The sequence below is a fragment of the Mya arenaria genome, chromosome 3 (genome assembly GCF_026914265.1).
Source record: "Mya arenaria isolate MELC-2E11 chromosome 3, ASM2691426v1".
Taxonomy (NCBI): Eukaryota; Metazoa; Mollusca; class Bivalvia; order Myida; family Myidae; genus Mya; species Mya arenaria.
In genome coordinates, this window is record NC_069124.1 from 3,629,334 (window position 1) to 3,645,212 (window position 15,879).

Below are 15,879 nucleotides of genomic sequence, written 5' to 3' on the forward strand. Positions count from 1 at the left end.
CATTAATTTGAACTAATTCACTATTCGTTTCCTTTCTTAAAATGGGTAATAGTACACTACCATCGTTAATACCCGAAATGGAAACAAAATTGTCATTGAAGGAACTTGCCTTTTTCTGAATCAGTAAAGATCATTCATTTTGTTAAAATCTGGTTGTTTATAGTTCCATACCTTTCTAGTGATGCTATTGGAAGCAGAAAAAAACTGTTTTTGAAAAATGCATGGGCACAATAATGACCACTTATAAGAAACTTAAGGAGTTTCAAAAATGGCTGAATTTCAGGTTCAGGCGTATCAGTATGGCGATACATACAATAAAGGGTCTTGGTACCTGGTAAGTAGGTTAATATTATTGTTATCCTAATATAAATACGTTTACCCGGACGTGTCAGCTCATCTCGTGCTTTAACCTATGGATATACAAAAGCAAAACAATTGCACGTTTGAGATCAACTACACAATTTACTACTTATTTTTTAAGGACAATTAAAATGTAATCAGGTAAGCTCTTGTCTTGGATCACATTGATACAGAATACCAGTTAATATGATTGACACTTTTGACAACATGTCAGTAAAAGAAGTAGGAACATGAACACAGAAGTAGCAGCATAAGTGGAACTCAACTGATAAACTGCGAACATGTACACGGTTCTATCACACCAGTTACTAGGCTCGTGTAAGAGTGGTTCAAAGCGAGGCCGCCAAATATTGAACGTCCATATCGTTCCAGCCACCTGCCAACTAATGAGAAACAACAGTAATAATGTGTCCATGGTTCGGAAAGTTGGGTTAGTAAAGGCCCCCTCCACGTCTGGTTCGTCTATAAGGCGGTGATGCCGCCGTGTCTGTACGTTCCGCCAGAGAGTTGCTATTAGCTTGACAAGCCCGCAACAACCTCCCACGATTAGATAGACAGGCACCCGTGCATCCTTTGGACAGTCTTCCCAGTATTTCACACCTGCAAAGGAAACAATATATCAATATAGAAGGCTTCGATATGGTAACATAACAAAATATTTCGATAATTAGCTGACAGTCAAAGAGTTTTTATATGTATTCTTTTTCGCTCTGATATCTTCCAATTTAGATTCCACAAATTCTTTACTAAATATGTTATTTTATTGAAACAATATCACTGCATAATCTAATGTTCTACTTTCACGAGCACTATTTGATTTATGTTTGTGAATACATGTTATACAAGTCTTGTTCTGCTCAGCAAAACTATGCTACACGAAACATATTACGCTGGTTTTTCATTTTCTTTCTTTTCGTATGTACAATGAATCAGTCTTTGTGGGAATTATACTGCATGATATAATCGAAAGACGGAAGAAATTAATGGAAAGAAGAGTAGAGGGTTTCAATCAAGATGCAAGAAACAAGAATCTTTATTTAGGTTCGGGTATATGATAACAAGAAATATTAGCTCAATGAGCTATTTTCCGACATAAATAACAAACATACATGACAAAACATAATAATGAACTGATGACCTGGAATTAAAAGATAGTTTTAAAAAAGCCACGTTTTCGAAGTAAAGTATATACAAAAGGCCGTTTCTTATTATACTCATGCAAACACTTAAACAGATAAGATAGATTAGAGCACTGTATAAAATGATAACCGCCAGTCCACAAGCACACGGTTCCATTAACATTTTAAACATCAAAGATTGTTAGAAGCTTTATGTACAAGGAAAATACAGCATGGTACAGTAGTGTTGTTGCTAAAAAGATGTTATAAATTACATTTTTCTATTAGTTGGTAAACCATTGAGTCATCAAATTTCAACTTTTGTTTGCTAGAAAAATTATTTTGAAAAAATATTATTTACTCATTGAGCATTTGCAAGGATCAGCCTTCTAAATCCTAAATTAATTCTCGTTACAGCAGTTATTAAAATATATCTAGCACAAGTGTTTACAGAAACAGTAAACTATACTCCAAATCCTTGGAATGATATGTGCAAAATAAATTTGTAACAATTTTCAGTCAATAGCTGCTTCATACCTGTATCTAGTGACACATATCACACATAGAACATGCCTTTCCAACTGGTATCCATTATTTGGACTCAAAACTTAATAACACAAACACTAACACATTATAAAAAGAAATAGACATGTTTTGACCCTAAACTGATAAAAACAAATAATTGTATATCTGGCTAAGTAAATCTTAGCACCGGGGAAGTCGGCCAGTCTCGAGTGAAGAGTAAAAATTCATAAAATAAGTGTTATTATTTCAGGAAAATCATGTTTTATTAGTCTATAGTGAATTAGAATGAAAATTAAACAAATAAATGAATGTAAATAGAAGAATCCATAACTGACAGACTTCGCATCCCACACTAAAATCGAAATTAGCGCATGTTTAATGACATGTTAATGGTGATACTATGGATACTTTGTCAGATTGAAATTTTCTAAATTTATAAATGCAGAATATTAAGAACTACAGTATTGACGATTTTAACGAGACATGCGTTATAATTAAATAAAATGGTGGTGAAGTTACAGGTTTAATATAAACGTTACCATCTGCAGAGACCCGATAGATGTTTCACAGCCTGAGTGCGTAGCAGGAGCACTGTAAACATTTACAGTACCAATGCAGGTGTGTGTAAAACCGTTTGGAAATTACAGGAAAAAAAACATAATTAGTTTAAAGTAACCTGCAAGCAAACAAACATCAAGCTTATGATGACAAAATGTTTTCCTTACGCTAATGACACAGTTTGTTTGACATTTTCTGCAGTTCATATTACTTGTTCGTTTGATTGAAAGATTTGGATTGAATTTAGAAAAAAAAAAACTATAACGTAAGTTTCTTTTATATATTGCTATTTAATATTTAACTTTGATAACCGAAGTGCTTTCATTAAATTTTAACAAATTGGTTTCTTAACTTTTAAATTATAGACGATAACTGTTTATGTGCTGGCAATTTGACATGACCTGTCGGTAGCCTGGCGATTTAACATGAACTTTATGCGTGCTAGCAGTTATACATGACCTGTCTGTAGCCTGGCGATTCAACAAGAACTGTCTGTGTGCTGGCGATTCAACAAGAACTGTTTGTGTGCTGGCAATTTAACATGACCTGTCTGTAGCCTGGTGATTTAACATGAACTTTATGCGTGCTAGCAGTTATACATGACCTGTCTGTGTGCTGGCGATTTAACAAGAACAGTTTGTAGGCTGGCGATTTCAAATGAGCTGTTTGTGTGCTGGCGAATTTACATTCACTAATTTTGTGCTAAATGGTTTGTAGGCTGGCGATTTCACATGAGCTGTTTATGATCGACTATTATTATCTTGAACTGCCTGTTCAGACATTCTATGGAATAATACGATTATATTTCGGTTAAAATACAAAATAACCAATGACATGGCCTGATCAAATCCAACTGATCGCATACGCTAAAATCTGCTTTAATCTCAAATGCAGATGAATGTTTTTATTTTCACAAGATAAATCGTTGTGACACTGATATAGTCAGAGTCGCATTTTAAATAAAATAACACTAAATAATTAATTTCGATGTAAGCATTAACGAGGAAAAGTTTATACTTAATTTGTAAAGAAATGTCTGTAATAATACCATAAAGCCATAATGTTTGCGTAATGATATCACTGTCAACCAATATTGAAGGTTTCCTCGAATCGGATAGACTTCACCATCCCTTCATTTAATCAACAGGAAACAGATTTTCTTATAACGGACAGTTACAATATTCCCGCGTCGCAATCTGAGATTTCTTCTACAGTAATTTCAGCGTCATTAAAGGATTGTATTATCAGAGAAATTGTATCTTGGTCTAGCCTATAACGAGCAATTAGATAGATTAAGCAAGATATTTTCCAAAGGAAACTTTCATTCAATCTTATAACATTTGTCGATGGGAATGCGGTTCTGTATTCATAAATAAATAAGTATTTTGTACGAGGATTTTATTTTTTATATTGTAAATGATTTTAATAGAGGTATTCATGTTTAAGAAGTCTTTGACAATCAACTAAGGTAAATACGAGGGTAAAATATCATCAGCATTTTACATACAATGTCCCTGTTCTGTCTATTTCTTCATTTTGTTGCCATTTATATTTACCTATTGAGAACATTGTTAGAGGTATTGCCATGGAAACGCCAACAAACACCGTCACACAAACTGAAAACAAACGGATAGAAGTTCAAAACAAATAAGAATAATAAAATATACTGCTTTAGAACGTGATATACCAAATAAGAATTTAAGTCTTAAGTTTTGTGTCTGTGAATAGGTTAAACACAAAAATGCTATCCAGAATTGTTTGGTTTATTTTTTTAAAAAGAGCTCTTTTTTCTTACAGCAGGGTGTCAAATAAACGCAATTATTCCATCGTCCATGCTTTCGGTCAAGGACCGTATTAGACGTTGACAAAAATCGTAAGGAATATATTTATTCATTAACATTTTGTTTACACAGTTACATTTTTGTTTAATCTGACCAAACACAAAATTAATCCTGACCCATCAAATATTGGATATATGAGTTTTTAACTCCAATCAATGCTTATTTACGTGAGCTGCACATAATGTCCGCAAGTCGGCAGCTGAGGTCAAAGACGTTACTGGCCTCCTTTCCGGCCTCCCTGACCTGATACATGAAGGCGGTGTAGTCTTCCCCGTCATCGTGAATGCCTTTCGCCCGTACGAGCCGCCGTCCCTCATCCATACACTGGAAAAAGGAAATAATATCATGACTAGAGATTGTTTTTCCGGGTAAATGCTAATTTCGCCGCAATCCAATTTCCCATTTAAAAACGCATTTTCCTCTGACTCACACTTTTAGCCTAGCATTTTGTCACTGGTAACATTATTGTCAAAGAATCGACACTCAAAGTTGTTGTGTTGCACATTTGCATGTTGTTATGGTGACAGTGTTCAGAGGTTTATAACGCATATTGAGTTTTGGCACGTGTTGGGATTCCGATAATGCAATAATCCTAAGTGAACACAATTTACACGTTCTTTATTTGCTTTAATCATGTCCGTTCTTTATGAAAATACAATATGAAAAACAAAGCTTTCAATTGAACGAACCTTTCAAAATCAATAGCAACACACCAAGCAGTGGGCTTATCTTTAAAACTTATTATATTGGTGAAACGAATCTTGTAAATATAATTCGTCGAACAGGATTACTTTTCACTCAAGCCACGCCGTTTTAAGTGAATTGATAACGTCAACATGCTTAAATATCCTAGAACTATATTTTTCAGGGAAATTAATGACACCACTTTGTGACAAATTATATTTTTAAAACATTAGGTAGAATTGCCATTTGGTGTAATGCAGATAATAATAATAATAATAATAATAATAATAATAATAATAATAATAATAATAATGATAATTATACTTTATATTTTATTTAATTATCAAAATGATATAAAATGAAATTATCCTTAATCATGTATGAAACAAAACAATGTAGATTATGAATAATTAAACATGTTTAATTCAAGCATCATTTCAACGAATTAAGCATAAATATAATCAGCCCGATTTGAGGTCGTCACTTGAATTTTTTATTCAAAAGGTATAATTTATATTGAAAGTTGCCAATTTATGGACAGTTCTGACTTCGATAGTGTTACAAATCCATTTTTGAACTTTAACCGGTGGTTCAAAATACTTTGAAAACGCAGCGCTGACCACCGGTGTTACCTAATCAAGAACTTATCTTGGAGCAAATATCCTTTTTAGGATTTCTTGTTTGGTCAAGTAGTTCGCTGCCACCGATATTTCTTTATATTATTCATTAGCCCTTTATTTAGAGAGTTTCACAAACATGAAGAAAGAAACCCAATAGTTTTCTTCTACTACCATTCATTCATTAATACACATGAAACATATTCACCAAGACACAAATCTTAAACTAATTATCAATTTAAGAACTAATCAAGACAATATTTAAGGATTAAAATTCGTCCGAAGGACTCCAACCGCATTTTGAACTGCGCCATTGCATACCATAACCCAATCAAATGCAAAAGGTCGAATGTGAATACTTATATTTACATTTATTTAAATGTACATTTCTGCTAAAATAATTAGATTATTCAAGAGCATTTTCTCTTTTTTCTTTCTCTCGTTGTTCTTAACGGTAGGTGAATTCGAACAGCTACAGTAGCCTAAATCAATAAAACAATGAATGCGCAGAAAAAATAGTTCCTTATTCATGGGATTAATTTCTATATTTTCAAAGAAAAGTTTATTTTAAAAACGTATTATAATTGTATTACAGCTAGAAAAATACAACTGGAGTTATGAAAAATTAACAATAACAAGAAAACAACAAAAAAATATCGCCACCTAGAAAGTTTTCATTATATCTCGCGATAATACGTGATACTAGCGTTTGTAAATTACGAGTTTTCAAATTGGAAAGAAATTACAGTCAATTTTCTTGATGAGCGTTATGTTTAAGGATCAGTTGGTGTATGAACAATGTTGGAATACGGTATTGGACAAATCAGCAAGTGCATTGTCATTTCTTTGGAAGTAAACATCGGATAAAACGACAGTGGCAGTGGGTGGGGTAACGTGTTTAGCAATGGGAACTTTCGCGGAAGAAAAGCCAGAGGAAGCGAGAAGACTTAGTGTTGAACTGAGCTCTTTAAAATACCTTAAAATCAATCAAATTAATGTTGCTCATATTGTTTTAACTGTTTTATTGCACATTTTAGTTATGCAAATAATTTTATTACGATTTCATTGAAAAAAATAGTTCCGTAGTAAATATGCCCCGCCCATTATTATTATTGCGCCCAATGACAGGACAGAACTATCGAACAAATGCACGCGATTTCGATGGGAAATGCCATTGCACTTTATGCAGAAATAATGTTAAATTGATAAACAACAACCATCGTTAAGGAATGAAGTGTTAATGTAAATATCACCAACAAGATACATTTATAGCAATCATCCTCCCCCTCTTTCCAACGCTTCCCTTTTATACACCAATGTAAGACGGCTGTATTGTATAACTGCGTGCCGGTGGTGCTTCTTAACTGATCTTGGCCGGCAAAGCCCCCTGTCAGCAATATTATGCAACTGCGTGCCGGAAGTGTTTCTTAACTGATCTCTGCCGGCAAAGCCCTCTGCCAGCAATATTATGTAACTGCGTGCCGGCAGTGTTTCTTAACAAATCTCTGCCGGCATGGCCCTCTGCCAGCAATATTATGTAACTGTGTGCCGGCAGTGTTTCTTAAGTGATCTCGGCCGGCAAAGCTCTCTGCCAGCAATATTATGTAACTGCATGCCGGCAGTGTTTCATAACTACCCTCAGCCGTCAGTATAACATAACCAATCTCTGCCGGTAGCATTACATAACTGCTGTGTCGGCCGTGCACATTGCATCCGGCAGTAGTACACAACTGCCAACAAAGCTCTTAGAACTCTGCGTGTAATTTCAGAACATGCAGAGCTGCCAGCTGGTTAAACCTGATTCATTAAACTCAATTAGAAAAGTATTTAACAACCAAAACATACATTGTGAAGGAGGCCTAAAATTGCAACAATGGGCATTTTATTCCATTTTTGTAAACTGTTTCATGAAAAGGAATCTTTCAGGTAATTTGTTCAAAGAAACATAGTAGAGATAACCTATTTTTGAAACTGATCTGATAGTATAGTTTTCATCATTTGAAAATGTTAACAGATCTGGCATGTATGATGGTACCACATAATGCAGTGTTTTATAAACAAGAACTGCAGCATGATATTTAAATCTTTCTGTTATCTTGAACTATTTCCATTTTTGTTACAAACCACAAGATGGCGACCGTTTCGGTTTTTCTTTATATCTTTTGTCACATTTCGTTTTTGTATAATGTTTTTTGTGTTTTTTTTTCATTGGAACAATTGCTTTTGCACGGTACTATAACAATTTCCTGAATGTTTCTCAATCTCCTACGCAGTTATCTACCTTGGTTATCCCCGTTAAGTTTACTCATAACAGTAAAGTGTTCCAAAACACAAACATTTTTTTCAACATATGTGTACTAAACATGTTATCATTGAAGTAAATGACAACATTGCTGGTGATCTACATGCATGTTTTTCTATTGTTTTTATCGCGCCGACCTGATGCTGTGCATCAGGGTTTTTTTGAATTCCAAAATAAATCCATGTACGTCTAAGACAATGTGTATGTGGCTGCGTTAATGGAAGGGTGTGTAAATGAAGTTTGACTTCATCTTCTATAAATACTGAGGTAATTAAACAACGACCGTATTGCTAACAGAAGATGTGCATTTTGTTTTTTGAGATTTAAAACTTCATATTACCAATTTCGCTAAAGTGATGAAGCGGTATTAACAGATGTGCCTGAATAATCGTCTTTGGAACGGCCATGAAGAATGAGACATTTATAAGATCGCTAATGAAGCTTTAGTTATTTATCATTAAATGGATGTTTCATATTGAGCATCAAATGACTGTTCTTAATAGCTCGCGTTGCAGTTGGTCAAGATGTTACGAAAATACACATTTTCACTGTAACAAATCTTGCTGCTCTTTTGGCAATATCATCAAGCATGATTAACTTTGAATCATTCTATTTAACTTCATCAACAATTACAAAATAGAATGAATACAGTTGACAGCATTATCAAAGACGTTACTCTTAGTGAAGTATTAACGTTATGGATAATTTATTACATTCCCGTCCAGAAATGATTTGTTTTCATTTTTAGAAGCAATGTGCGTCAACATTTGTCGCGATGTTATATAAACTCGTATGACATACACAGACTGTGGTAGGTATCAGATGCATTATTCATACTTAAAGAAAAGGAAGAACAAATGCACGGGACAATAAGTGTGTTGCTTTCTTCTCGTCTAGTAGAAAATGTATTGAATATCAATGAATATCTAGACGGTGCTTACGATGTGGGCCCAGTCTTCTAAGAGACATTTTTACGAATCTATTATTAGTACTTTATTCAATAAGATGGATGAGTAGCGCATTTTGCAAACATTATTATGCATTCTGGTGACATTTGTCTGTCTATAAGTATTGCGAAACGAACAAGCTGAATATGTCGGAATGAAATTAACCCTATCAAAACCTTTCCTTAGATATCAGTAGTCGAGCAAATCACGACCACCTGACATAACACATAACACATTCGAGGTTACAAAACTACCTGCACGTGTATGTGAACTCTGTTTTGGAAGAATTTCATCAGAGTTTTAGTATACAGGATGGTGCAACAAGAGAGGAGTTGGCTGTATAAATAGATAGTATATTGTTTAGATGGTATTATGACTATGATAACTAGAATAATGCACGATAGAAAAGTATTTGTATTCTAGAGCAAAAACGATTTTGCATAGCTTATCATTAAATCTTTATGAATGCCAAATTCTTAAACAAGAAGAACGCAATGTCCGAGCGAAATTTTCATGATAACATTGCAGCAAATGTTTGTTTGTACAACACTGGAACCACCGTTTTAGTAAATTAGCCAAATATGCCTTTAAAAGAAACCACCTCCGGCCGCGTTTCGAGCATATTGAGTTATTAGTGGTGGTGAGGCACGTCCTTTGTTGCGGGTAAGTGCGTCCCCTCTGACGTCACGGATCTGCTCTTAATTTAAGGTTTATTGAACTATTCATAAATGGAATATACACTGTCAAACAGACTGAAATGACTCTTTACGGTGTATTTGCGACCGTGAAGCCTACTTTCCTAGTCAACCTTTATAATATTCTTCGTCGAGAATATCACATGTATGTTTGGAATGAAATTAACAGTATGTTAATGATCTACACAGGCTCATTTTTATTAACTGTTTATGGTACTACGCAACTGTGAGTGTATTTCGAAGTCCATGTGACGTCTTTTCACCGAGTATACGAATTTGTAATCACAATTTACCGACTATATTTAGGATTAAACTAAAATTGTATCTGACCTTGCGGTATCTGATCATAAATATCCGGAAATGCATCTGGTTAAATGCACTAACAAATAACTACCCATCCGAAGTACATTTTATCTTTCTGCAATGATGCTTCGAGATCTTTACAGTTATGGAATGCATTGGATGGTACAAAAGGTTAAACGCTAGAAAAATGTTTGACATGCAGAGTTGCGTTTTAACTGACCTGGCCGTGATAGTAACTCCCATATTTATCAACAAACCTGTTGCTTTGTTCTGCTGTCTAATATCAATTAATACAATGTTGTGATGAATAGGAGCGCTGGCAAATCGGTTTGGAACAAGCTAGGTTGAGCATTCATAGGCGATAACCAAAACAGATATTGATAAGCGATATTGTTTAGGGTAAATACACCTTTTGAGTGCGTTACCATCTGCAATTGCCCGCAAAATGTTGTACAGCCCGGTTGCGTAGCACGGGGGTTGTAAACTATTTTAAGGGCCTTTGCAGATGATAACGACTGAAAAGAGTGTATTATCGCTATGATTGCATAAATTACACACCATGAATAATTTGTGTGGTAACACAAGCTGTTTAAGGTCACGAAAATGCAAAAAGAGTTAGAACAATATAACCTCCATAACAGGTACTTGTGTGACGTCACGAGCGATGTCGTTGAAAATGTTTTACATAAGCTCGATAAGGGCCGAAATATAACTCGACTGTTGCATGTTTGTTTTTTACGCCATTTTTTTCAGTGTTCAGTCGATTGGAAAGTGTTTTTTTTTTCAAATTTACTGGATTACTTGGAGTATTTACACACAATACCTATCGGGTAATCGATAAATTACCGATAAATCATTCGAGCGAAATGGTTAGGGTCATTCGAGCCGAGATTCTTATCAAACTAGGCTTGATCGACCATAATTGTGCTCACATAATAAAATGAACGTCAAAATCAGTCAATGTAAAAACAGGAAATATTTGAAGAATGGGAATGTTTGCCCAAATGAAAAAAATAATTACCCTAGAATAATTATTCTTCGCACTGGGGCAATTATCAACCAAAAGTCATGGTCAACCATGTATAAATAACAATCAACTTAAGTTAACCTCACCATGAAATATTACCTTACTTCATAAACCTTGGAATATTTATTTTTTTAATTGGTTTAAGAATTAGTCAATGTGAAAGAAATAATACCTGTTTTCCGACTAAAGCATTAGAAATGAAATATACATGAAAACTAAGGCCCTCACACATATATATTAGAAAATGATGCTTTTGTAATACTGTTCGATTGACTGATCAGGGTCTCCGATTAATCGATTATGAAAATCCAAGTCGATTGCCCATCACTCATTAAGGGCACGTTAATTTACTAAATACTACACGTTTTCTACCGATAACGCCCGGTTTTTACGTTTTAACACACCACGATAACAAACCGAAAACACGCATTTTATACAATAACAATAGTTTATGGACGGTGCTCTTTGTTATGCGTGTCTTTTGTTTTGTGTGGGTTTAACTTTGACTAAGTATGCCATTAAATGTACCTTACTTATATTCTGCTGATTAAATTCTAATCCGAACAGTTAATATCTTTTATTATTAATCAACTATTACGTATTTGGCGAGAGACAGAGACAATTGCGGTACCAATACCAGACAATTGAAGACAATATATGCCAGAACTCGGCCAATATCAACAAAACTCGTCTAATATGAGTTTCCTCCGTTTTGATTGGCTTAAAAACTCGCCTAATATAGGATTTGAGAAATGGGCCATTTTCATTGGCTGTCGAAACTCGCTTAATATGAGAAATATGCCGGAAATTATTTTTAAAGGTAGCCATTTTGTTTTTAGTTTTCCGACTGTTTTGAAAAAATTGTGCTTCTTATAAACCTATTTGGAATACTTGAACCTATTGAATGATTGAACCACCTTGTACGGTTTGATATTACAGTTGTATTTAACCCGTTTGTGGATTTTACGAATATTACGATTTTGTACACCGACAAAATGCACGACGAAGGTGAAACATTTGACGTTTGGTAAATGATTTGGACAATGTACAGTGCTTTATTCATAAATATGTGCAATGTCACTCTAAGGATGCATGTCAAATTCAGCAAAGTCAAGTCTAGAAAAGCAGACACCATGAATGAATAAGGGATAAATACGGCTTCACTGTGAACTTAAAGGTAAGTTATAAGAATGTTTTTAACCAAAATGTTAATAGTTAATTAATAAAATACTTATTAATTAGGTGATTTAAGATTTGTCCTCGGTCAGCTGTATTTGCCTTCGCCCTTTCGGGCTCAGACAAATACAGATAACCTCGGACAAATAACTAGGCCAATATGAAATCACCTAATTAATAACATTATAATACTGTCCGGTAATGTTTACTGGCAAAATAATATCACATTCGCGAGTTCATTTCAGATTATTTAATGGCCGCCTTAATAATAAAAGGCGATGCCCACAATATAAATAAGTGCACTCTATTACCGTTCAAATTATCGACTACGGTATAAAATAAAATAGATAATCTTTTGTCAGGGGAGATCACTGAGTAAGAAATTGGGTTACAGATGAACTAAAATCCGCAACACAAACGCTCATAGTGTTTTATTTACGACAAAAGGCCAAGTCTGTTTTATATGTCGCATAGGACCAACGGCAGTGAGAAAAAGAACTCTAACTGCTTAGCATCTCGTACGAAGGCCGATTTGAAAACATTACTTGAGTCTAAAGATTCGTGTAAAAAATGTACAAAAAGGAACGCACAAAGTGTTCAACTTTTCAGGAGTTTTCTTGGTGATTGTTTTTGTTAATTTTTATTTCTGATATTTTTTTTATATTAAAAATGATAAGACGATATGAAAACTGTCAACCTTCACAACCTTCTAAAATATTTAATTCGCAGGTTGACAATTTTCAATAGCGCCCGCAGAAATATGATATGTGTATGATAGCACGAAACGTGTTTTGCTTATTCGCTCGCCATAGTTATAGTTTTCGATACATTATTGGCTTATGTATTGATCATTGGTCACATCGACTGTATTTGTTATATTTTTAACCTATAACAAATAATCCAATGAAATAAAATCAAATACAATTTACGGAATGGATTTTCCTCTGCGTTTAGAATTCATAGAGCAAACTGAAAGATTATCCATCAATTGTGTCACCATAGTAACAGTCTTTACCAATATACCTGAATAAAACCTTATATCATTCGTATTACTTTTAATTGCAATAGCTTAATGATAGTTCATAATATCTTTGAATTCCATAAACTGTCATTAAAAAGACAATACTGATCTTCATAATCCTAAACTTTGAATGAATGTGCGCATTTATATTGTGTAAGGGCTTATGACATTGATGATCATTTGACCATCGTTAGTCGGATAATGTAAATATTTAAGCATGTCATGTTTGTTTGTGTAATTTGTTTTCGTTAGGTGTCTTTTGGCACAAAATGTGCCTTTTAACAAAGCTTAAATTATAATTGTTTGACTGCTGGACATTTCCCCGTTGTTTCCACTCTGTTAGAAATTCTGCCTGCTTCAACTGCCGTAATTGTTATTCGTTTTACTTGTGCAATTTTACAGGTCGACGTCTCATTGTCAATATATTGTGATTGCAATAACGCCGTTTTCTGCATCGTCGCTGTAGGCGTGAAAATGAATTAAACTTCGACTAAAACCCATCAACAATTTAGGACACTTGAATAAATTTTCGCACACACGTTGCAAGAGAAAAACACAAACATCATATAATTTCTAGCTTTAATAGATATTGAATTATGCCCTTGTTTGACTAGAAATGCCCATAACAGACGAACGTTAGCATTCGCCTCCCGGCGCTTTTTTTTTTTTAATATTAAGGATTCTTGTGACCTGCTTGCTTTCAAAGGTTATTTCGTATCAAGTATCTGTTTGTTGGCGTATTATATATATATATATATATATATATATATATATATATATATATATATATATATATATATATATATATATATATATATATATATATATATATATATACATGTATATCGTATAATATACCTATAGATGTTTATATAAAATCAATTAAGATTGTAGAAAAAAAGGTTTGTGGCAGATAATTATCTAATTACAATTTTATTTAGAGTATTCAAACATGCCTTTATTTTGATAGAATCGTGAACCAGAAAGTGATGGCAAAAACTATCTAAATTTAACGAAATATTACAAACGGTTAAATAAAGATATATTTACAAATAAACAATCTACCGTGTATTAGCAAAAAGGTTATCCCGTATTTCAAACGTTTTCTTGATATTGAACCTGAATATCCATGTATCATGAAACACACTCTTCAACTAAGATATATATATTTATCCAATGATTATCCGTTATTGTTTTGCTAACACATTCGACCTTTCAAATTTTCATTCAAAATATGGCGGCGTAGTAATTTGGTTATGTATTCATGGCCCTCTTAAAATACAAGTGTTTTTGTTATTTTTTGGAGCAAATATCCAGTTATAAAACTTCATTTATAACTGTTCATAAAATCTTTGCACTAAGATACCAGCGAATGATAAACTATAAAACAGAATATCGGAAAATAAGCACAAAAGAAACATTCTTTTTTATTTATTTCAGTACAAGATCGTATTTAATTTCACGAGTGTCATAAAAAAACTACACTGAAATTAACAAATATCCTCTATTTCTTTTATAATAACCAACACAAAATGCAGTCACCAACTGAGACGAATTATGCAAATAATTTCAAAAACATGCGTCTGTCTGTATTATGCTGGTATAATTCAAGTAAAGTAAAGAAAAATGATCCCTTCTTTACTTTTCCATTCATTATATACCTTGTGCCCAAACATTCAAGACAAAGAAAACAAATGAAAACAACAACAAAAACGATTGCCTGATTAACACCATTTCATTACTCACCACAACCGTATCCACTTTCAGCGCAGGCATCCTCTGGTCTGGTCGGACGGCATGCAAGTGGTTATTTGTCGCTTGATACCGCGGGCTTTCGGTTGTAGAGCCAAACGTAAACGTGGAAGCTGGTCGACAGTCAGGGACACGGACGGATGGAATGGTCGACGAGCTGCAACCTGCGAGAGGAGCACTGGAATCCGGGTAAGGTGAGTGACGGAATGGTGACCGAGGTGGCGACTGGTCCTCTTTGGTGTTGTTACGCTTTGACGAACCTCCGTATATGTTACCGTCTGAGTTCTGGCATGGGCGGCGCGTTGACTGGCGGCGCCCGGACCCACCGCGTTGCTTTCTCACCGTGCCTTTCCTCACAAACATAGCTAAACAATTAGATCGCTCATCTATGTATATAAATCAAAATCATAATAAAACATTTCTGCACTAACTCTTGAACATTTCATTAAATGCCATCGCAAGAGCTTCTTTGATATACGAGAAAATCATTGACCACAATTTTTTCAAATAGATCCACTGAATGCCATTTAAAATCCACCAACCTCATTAAGAAAGGGATGCCGTGATTTCATGAGCAAGAATTCTATAATTGATTTATTGTTAGGAGAGAACGATTGGATTTTTGTTGCCGCTCAAGAATGATGCACGCGCTATATATACTGCTTAGGGGGAATTGAAAGAAAATCCGATAGCCAACAACGACAAAGTAAAAGGCTTCCTGTGTCGCCTGCTTTACCAATGTCACACTGCACGGCCATGATGAGACGACAATAAAATGATACTGAAAATAGACGTGTGATGGAATTATCATCCAATTTATTCAGAACCGTAAAATGGTCTCTTTTGACAACACGTGGTCATTAGGAGTACAAATTTATTTCAAGAATAACAAACGTATTCAGTAGGTACATTGTACAAACAATTATCGATTTGCAAACGGAATAACAAATTGT

The 15,879-nt window shown here is 34.2% G+C and overlaps 1 protein-coding gene across 1 annotated transcript; it reads right to left on the reverse strand.

The window, feature by feature from the left end:
* Positions 1-519: 519 nt before the first annotated feature.
* LOC128226963 (transmembrane protein 272-like) lies at positions 520-15,026 on the reverse strand. Its single transcript, XM_052937094.1, has 4 exons — positions 14,921-15,026; positions 4,570-4,726; positions 4,118-4,177; positions 520-960 (listed from the first exon to the last, which is right to left on the reverse strand). Exons 1-4 carry the CDS (start codon positions 14,948-14,950, stop codon positions 542-544), a joined length of 666 nt encoding a protein of 221 aa, XP_052793054.1. The 5' UTR covers positions 14,951-15,026; the 3' UTR covers positions 520-541.
* Positions 15,027-15,879: the final 853 nt, after the last annotated feature.

Bases quoted from the DNA above. Each gene is read 5' to 3' on its own strand.
- LOC128226963 (XM_052937094.1), bottom strand. From the start codon at position 14,950: ATGCCTGCGCTGAAAGTGGATACGGTTGTG. The intron at 4,178-4,569 runs GTAAATAAGCAT...GTTTGTTTTCAG, and splicing joins GGACATTATGTGCAGCTCAC to TTTGTGTGACGGTGTTTGTT. The intron at 961-4,117 runs GTAAATATAAAT...TTTCCTTTGCAG, and splicing joins TCTAACAATGTTCTCAATAG to GTGTGAAATACTGGGAAGAC.